This window comes from Tupaia chinensis, unplaced genomic scaffold (assembly GCF_000334495.1).
Source record: "Tupaia chinensis unplaced genomic scaffold, TupChi_1.0 Scaffold150243_1, whole genome shotgun sequence".
Lineage (NCBI taxonomy): Eukaryota > Metazoa > Chordata > Mammalia > Scandentia > Tupaiidae > Tupaia > Tupaia belangeri.
In genome coordinates this window covers 2,064,944-2,072,865 of record NW_006210084.1, presented here as the reverse complement: position 1 = coordinate 2,072,865, position 7,922 = coordinate 2,064,944, and the positions used below count along the sequence as shown (strand labels likewise).

The window sequence follows — 7,922 nt, the reverse complement described above, 5'->3', positions numbered from 1 at the left end:
TTAGTTCTTATGGATCTTAATAAAGAATGATACTTATACAGTTTTGTAGGGATTTAAAACTTAATTTGAGGAATCCTAATACATTTATCTATTTCACTTGGAGAGGGCAGAGGTGTCCTGGGCCAGTTTTGGCCTAATCCTATTGTACATAAAGAAAGGAAGAATTTAAGGGCCTTCCAAAGGTCAAGATTACTTCTGCCTAGAAAGAACTTCAGCCCACCCTCTATTGTGACCACTGAGGTAAAGCATTGTAATTAATAGTAAGTAATCAGAGCAAAAGGGAGCTGTCCGTTGGGGGACTTCCTGGAAGATTTTATCATATACTCAGGATGTATAGGAGAACTATGCAATTCTTTTATAGTAGTAAATTGGGGAGTCAGAGGGGGGTCGCTTCCCAGTGAGACTGCCTCAATTCTCTGGAGCAAATAGCAAGCAGCCTTGCTGACATGCTAACTGACCCAAGCTTTGTTCCAAGGTGGGGGGGGGTGCACAACAGTAGCCTTGCCAACGTGTTGATACGACCAGAAGCGGAGCTCAAAGGTCAGGGGGCTCAGACAGATCCTGGGGCCTCACCGGGTCAGACTCCTCCACTATATTTCTATACCAAAATATGTCATCAATTTTCAGATAACCCAATAACATGATTATGCTCCATGGGGTGAAGGGGAGTGCTTTCTTTTTCTCTAGTGAGTTGCATACTCATGATCTGGCTAAAGCTGAGGGTAGATTATGGTGTCAAGAAATTATTGTGGGACCAGCAGGTGGCATAGTAGCTAAGGCACTAGACTTCCACATGGTCAACTATGGTTAAAGCCCTGGACCAAGGGCGGCTTGAAAGTCACACCAGGCATGTGTGCATACTTGTCCAAAATCCCAAGAGGAAAATGGAGAAGCGATTGTTCCATCACCATCTCCCCTTGGGGGTAGGGGGTATCTTGCTTGCTGTCTCTCTCTTTCCCCACCAAGTGCACATGCCCTATGGAAAAAAAATTTTAAAAAGACCTTACTGGGGTGCTCACTCATTTTCTCTCTCTCTCTCTCTCTCTCTCTCTCTCTCTCTCGTGCTCATGCTCATGCTCATGCTCATGCTCATGGAAAAAGTAGATAATGAATTTAAGGAAAAAAGGGGAAAAAGATTTGGTCCAGGGTTAGAAACTTGCACATAGGAAAAAACCACAGCTTGCTTTGACCAATGGTCTCGACACAGATGGTTCTGGAACTTTATTTGTACCATTCATAGCTGTTCTCATTTCATATAAAGAATGATGGTCATTTTTGTCCAGGATGCTTTCAATCTGTTGCAAACAATAGATGGGAGTTTCTGGAGTGACTTAAATAGCCCTGTCAATGTAGGTCGCTATTTTTAAGGCTGAGCTAAGTGTCTGAAAGTGGTTCACAGAGCCATGATCTCAGAAGTCACAGCGTTGGAATTGCAAGGACTCTCAAGGCCTTGCCTGAGACAAGTGAAAACTGACCCTCTGTATGCAGGATCACACAGCTGGGATTCCTGGTTTCTGTTATAACTTTGATATTTCCTTGTGCCTTGGGAATGAATGAACTCATCAACTTCTGACCTTTATTGATGAAGATTTGGGGGGAGGTGGCAAAGAGAATGAAAAGAAAATAGTAAAGGAAAGAAAAGACTTATAGAGAATGCAATTGATTCTGGATTTAAAAAGTCTTTGCATTCTCTATAAGTCCTCCTTTCACTCGTAAGAATACTCTGTGCACCACTTCTAACCATACTGCTGCTTTTGGAGAAGGTTTTCCTAACAGGATAGACTGTGTTCTTACCTCTAACAGTGTGTGTGCTTGGTATCACCCCAGAAAGCATCCAAGTGCCTTCTCTGCTAGTGTAGATAAATTGATGGAGGGTTTTTTTGTTCTATTTTGTCCTTTGTCATACCTCAGAGTGGCAAATTCAAGTGTTCTCCCACTGCAGGGAAGCAACACATTTTTTCAAAAGCCACCAGAAGAAATTGCCACTGCTGACTTTTGTGCACAAAAGAGAGACAAAAAAGGTTGCCATGGCTTTTCTTTGACTAGTTGGTGGGCAAGAAGAAATCCTATGGTGGCATTCTCAATTTGCCAGACCTGTATTAAATTTGTGAACACATTTACTCAGCACACTTTATGAAGGATGTGAGAAAACTGAAAGGAAGTTAAAGAAAAGCGATGGAGGTGGTTACCATTATGCAACATAGTTCCTCTGCAGAAAAATTTAAGGAAATAAGCTTGTTTCACTTGAGGAGAAGCGTTGGGTTACAGTCAGATATATGTGTGGGGAGAGAGGAAGAGTGGGAGTAGAGAGAAAGAGTTGCCCTGCATCCTCAGGAATTAAAAGTCTCCCCTCCTCACAAGAAGGTTGAGACCCCTGATTTGGATGTTTGCTACTGAAGGCCAGCAGGCAGGCTATGGGAGAGCCACCAGCCAGCCATGTCAGGTTTCACAAGTGGCAACTGAATGCAGTCCACCCCCTCCCCCCCAAATTGCTCTCTAGCCAGGCAGGGCACCAACCCTGCCTACCTCAGTCAGGAGTAAGGGCACCTTCTTTCATGTTCATTTGGCTGGAGGCAGCACTTCTTCATAGTTCAGGCCTTTGCAGGGGTAGCTACTGAGGCTGGTTGTGAGCCCCTAAAAACATTATCATCACTCCCCTACCTACCTGATGCCAGTTACTAATTTGGAACCACCAGAGGATCTTATAGGCTATCCAGTAAGTAACTTCACCTGAAGCAAAAGGATCACAAGGTAGATGACTGACTAATTCTAAAACAACCTTGCTTATTTCCTTCCAAATCATAGCTAAATTCTGAGGAAGTCTTGGGCATTTATGAAAGAAGGGAAGAATTCCTGTGGGTCCTGGGTAGAGGAGACATGGCCAGATTTTGATGCTCCAGCAACTGGGCTCAGACCTCTGGTTAGGGCTGCCACTATGCAGTGCTGCTTGTCCTGTAGAGATACTTCCCCTTTTCTCATGCTCTTGGAAAGACAGGCTTCTAGAAAATTCCCCTTAACTTACCCTTTGATTTTACTGATGAGTCAAATTTAAGATGTGGGCTGGAAGTTATGAAAGTTAATGTATGGGGTCAGCCCTGTGGCCCAGTGATTAGGGAGCCAAATCCCACTTGTCCAACTGTACAATTCAAGTCCAGACCCAGTATCTTGAAAAACATGCAAGGTGTATGTATACATGTGGCCAAAATCCCAACAGAATGGAGAAATGGAGGAGATGGAATTGTGGTGTGGCCATACCCCATTGGGGAGTGCTCTCTTTCTTTTTCTCTCTTTTCTCTGCCTTTCTGGTGAGCACACATGCCCTCTGGAAATTTTTTTTTTTAAAGGAAAAAGATAATGTGTGATTTTCTTTGTAACTTAAATTGAGGGTTTATCTAAGATTTTATAACTCACCTTGACTGAACTCTGGTTAATATTTGTCCACTTTTTTTTTTTTTTTTGGTCTTAGGACTCCTGGAAACTGAGGCATAGGGGAATTTGTTTAAGAGTCATAAAAACAATAATTTATTTTTGTGTATATTGTGGTACAAAATGTATATATGTGCTCAAACTGTCATAATGCCTAGTGTGATGGAAAGCATGCAGAACTTTTGTTCAAAATTGGCTCAAGTTTCCTCAGAAAAAGACTTAATCTTACTGAGCTATTCATTGTTTCCTCATCTGTAAAATGTATATTTACCCCATAGAACTTCTCTGAAAATAAGTGCGATAGTACATCGAAAGATGCCTAGTGTGGTACCTGATGCAAAACCAATTTTTGTAATTAATCATTTAATCATTTGAAGATATAGCCTACAATTTAGAGGAGTGAGTCCAGTGTCCCTTCTGGTGTTTGTCACAGAAGAAATGTTTGGAAATCATGTGTACTTTTGCTCTCGTTTTTCTTTTCCAGCCACAGGACAAAGTCTTCAGGCTGGCCGCCTCCCTCAGGAACCTGGGGCTTGAGCCAGGTGCCACCCTATGGATGGGAGATGACGACGAAGCGAGATGGGCGAGACGACTTCATCAAGTAGGTTGGACAAATGGCATGAACACTAAATCCTTTGCTAATGTGCTTCCAGGTTTCTGGTTAGCTTGGGAGAATGAACATACTTAAATTTGCGACTTAGACATTTGGAGCCCACTAACTCAAACAGTGTGATCTCCTATGCTTTCTATGCCTTGTGACACTGAGTTGCTTGATTCTTGGGCAGGCACCATCTTAGAGTGACAGTTGACCACATAGCATGGTTAGTCCTGGCTCAGAGCGCAAGTTCCATTATCAAGTATTAGACCACTTACATTCATTGTCTGAGACTAATAACTAAAGTTTGGCATCAAAAAGTATCATTCACAAAGATTCCCAGAAGTGGTCAAGAGAAGAATGTCAGTGTCTCAGCTGTAACTAGAAAACTGAGCTAAAGGAATTATGTGTAGCATGTAAATTTCTCATACTAATGTTGACTTAGGGTTTAAATTGTTGTGGTGTTGCATTTTTAATTGTGGTAAATACACACCCCAAAATTGACCATTTTAACCATTTCTAGCTATACAATTCATTGTCATTAAATACAGCCATACCATTGTGCAACCATTTACTACTGTCCATTTCTAGAACAGAAACTCTGTGCCAAATTAAGCAATAACTGCCCATTCCTTCTACCCTCCAGCCCCTAGTGACCTCTATTCTACTTTCTGTCTATCTGAATTTGCCTCTTCTAGGTACCTCATAAAAATGGAATCATACAGTAGCTGTTCTTCGGTGTCTGGCTTATGCCATTTAACATGTTTTCAAAGCTCATCCACATCACAGCATGAGTCAGCGTCTCATTCCTCTTTCAGTCCGAATAACACTCCATTGTGCTGATATAGCAGTTTGTTTATTTGTTAATCTGCCGATGAAAATTTGGGCTGTTTCCACCTTTGTACCGCTCTGAACACTGATATACAGACAGCTGAATCCCGGCTTTCACTTCTGTAGGGCATATGCAGAGGAATAGAATTGCTGGGTCACATGGAATCTGTGGGCCGAAGTTAAATTCTCAGTTTCATTAACTTTAGGAGGAACCACCACACTCTTTCAGAGTGGCTTCAATGCTCTTGTTTTATGCAGCTTTACGAGAAGAGGATTGTGTTTCTCAAAATGGCAAGGGTCTGTCTTGGTGTTTTTCCCTCAATCTAAGTCAAAGTTCTTAATTACAAGAAATTAGGAAATCAGATATGAAGTCAGAAGGGATGGTTGGCTTTAGCCCAGTTGTAGTTGAGCAGAGATTTGCAACCAGGGGATGGGGGGTGGGAGGGACATCTTTCACAGCCACGGGCTTCATGTTTTGTTCCAGACAAGCTGACTGTAGACTGAGGATCAAACGTAGGATCATCATGAAGCAGGGGATCCTTTTTATACAAATATCTGTGAAGATTGTTTTTGGAAGACTTGCTCTTTTTTATCACTAGCACCCCCGACAATCCCCAGTGAGAGTTGTTGGAAAGTAGCTAGGGGAAAAACGGACAAGTCTGGGGGCAGTTTCCCAGTCTCTCTAGCCTAAACCTCTTCCCTTTCATACAATTATTGCACAATGACGGGGACCTCCACCCCAGTCCCGACCTCCAGAGCACAGTTTGGTGCCGAGGGAATTGTCTCCTGGGTCTATTCTGGGTATATCTGACTTGCCCATGATCATGAACATGATCCACTGCGGGGAACATGTGGGAAGGGGCCCTCTGGCTCTTCAAATTTTTCCCAAGAATGAGCTAGCTTACTGAGAAATCCTAACAGAAATGACGTCTGAAGCAGGGTCTCCAGGAAATTCAAAGAAGAAATGCCAGTGGTTTCATTCACATTCTAGTTTTGTTTTGTTTTGTTTTAAAAGATTTTTGCTTAGGGCACCTGTGCTCACTGGAGAGACAGAGAGAAAGTGAGAAATCAATCCCCAGGTGGATGGCCGTGCCACAGTCCCTTCTCTTCCATTCTCCTCCTGGGATCTTGGGCATGCATGCACATATGTCTTGCATAATTTTGAAGCCACTGGGTCCAGTATTCAAACCTCAGTCAGCCACGTGGGAGCCAAGCACTTTAACTACTATGCCACCTGCTGGTCCTACATACTCTAGATTTTAACTCATTAATTTCTTTTTTCTGTTTTAGAATTATTTTATTTAACTTAATTTATTTATTTATTTTAATTTGACCAGAGAGGGACAGAGAGAGAGAGAGCATGAGGGAAGGTAAGAAAGCAAGCCACCGGGTCTGGGACTCAAACCACAGTCAACCATGTGGGAGTCCAGAGTCCTTAACCACCATGCCACCTGCTGGCCCCATTAACTCACTAAATTCATACAGTCTGACCAAGGTCTTTATGCTACTAGAAAGATCATTATTTTTTGAAATTATATTGTTCCATCTATTTTGTTACATGGCTAGAAACTTACGCCTTTGGCTCTGTTAAAGTGACCTAGATGTTTTGACTCAAAACAATAAAAATTTTTGCCAAATAAATTAATTTTTAAAAGACATAGATAGTAAATTTATGGATGTATGTCTCAGACATCACTAATTAAAATGAATCTTTCTTGTCCCTGGGTTGGATTTGGGTTTTCATGTACTTCAGGCCCTTCTATCAATAGATAGAAACCCAAACCAAAGCTAACTGGTTAGAAGTTCTGGAACCTCCAGCTAGCTCTGCCTTCATGCATTTCCAACAGCATCACTGGCATTTTGAAGCGCCAGACTGGGTGTCAATTTAACATTTATACTAGCCTAATGGCAGCTGTTAACGTGCAGAAGAGCAAGTCAGCTACTTAATAGAAAAATCTGCACTGATTACTAAACGGCAAGTTCTAAAACCAAAGTCACCAGGTCATTTTTCCAAATCTGTGTGGTTGGATTTTACTTGAAAACTAGGTTTTCACAGTCTTCTCAGAGAAAGTTTTAAGATACCAAGAATGGTTCTTCTTTGAAAAGTATATGTTCTTTCTTTGTCATTAATGAGTTTCATGAATAATGAGAATCATTCTTTTTCTTAAAACCTACTGACTAGCGTCCACTGCGAGGAGATACTCTAATTATCGGCATTTCTGGGGAGTCCAGGTGTGCAGGACACTGTATTTCTATACTTATTAGTCTTAGACATTAAAAGGACAATTTGGAAATTTACCTATGGTTAGTAATTAACACATTTGCATTTAATTTTTCACTCTCTTATATATTCTTTTTGAAAGAGACTTAGATGTCGTCTTTATTTCTTCCTTGAATGTAGATGAAAACCCATTTCAGACAATTGTTTTTGACAAAGGTGCAACTGTTTTCAAGTGATTGACAAAGCCATGGGAGGAGTCAGGCTTCATGCGTTCAGAGCTGCAGTCTGAGAGTTAAACAATGGGACTAGCAGGTGGTGTGGTGCTTAAAGCACTGGACTTTTAGATGGTCAACTGCAGTTCAAGTCCTAGACCTGGTGGCTTGCTTTCTGGCTCTCTCGCTCTTGCTCTCTCTCTCAGGCACACATGCCCTGTAGCAAACTTGACAAAAAGAATAATAGTAATAATAAATAAAATAAATATTTTTTTGAAAAAGAGCTGGAGGTCAGTAGGTGGCATTGTGGTTAAAGCACTCAAGATACCAAGAGGAGAATAGAAGAGAAGGGATTGTGGCATGGCCATCCTCCAAGGGGGTGATTTCTTGCTTTCTGTCTCTCTGTCTCTCTCTCTCTCTCTTTGTGTCTGTCTGGCAAGTACATACATCCTATAGTAAAAATCTCTCTTAAAAGAAAAAGAAAAGAAAGGACTACTTTCATTGGTAGTCTTAGAGAAATATGAAATGCAATTTTTAAGGAACAGAGAACATCATTTAATAAACACTACAGACACAAAATTTTTTAATTCTCATTTCTTTATTATTAGCAGTTAAGAGCAAGCTGAGGCAGGGAAAG

The 7,922-nt window shown here is 41.4% G+C and overlaps 1 protein-coding gene across 1 annotated transcript in view; it reads left to right on the top strand.

Annotated features, from left to right (window-relative positions):
- The first annotated feature begins 3,576 nt into the window (after positions 1-3,576).
- The window catches only part of FRMPD4 (FERM and PDZ domain containing 4), a 214,346-nt gene continuing 210,000 nt past the window's right edge, over positions 3,577-7,922 (top strand). The window contains exons 1-2 of the mRNA XM_027769673.1: positions 3,577-3,680; positions 3,911-4,027. Coding sequence (XP_027625474.1) covers positions 3,577-3,680; positions 3,911-4,027 — 221 coding nt within the window. The remainder of the gene's footprint in view (positions 3,681-3,910; positions 4,028-7,922) is intronic.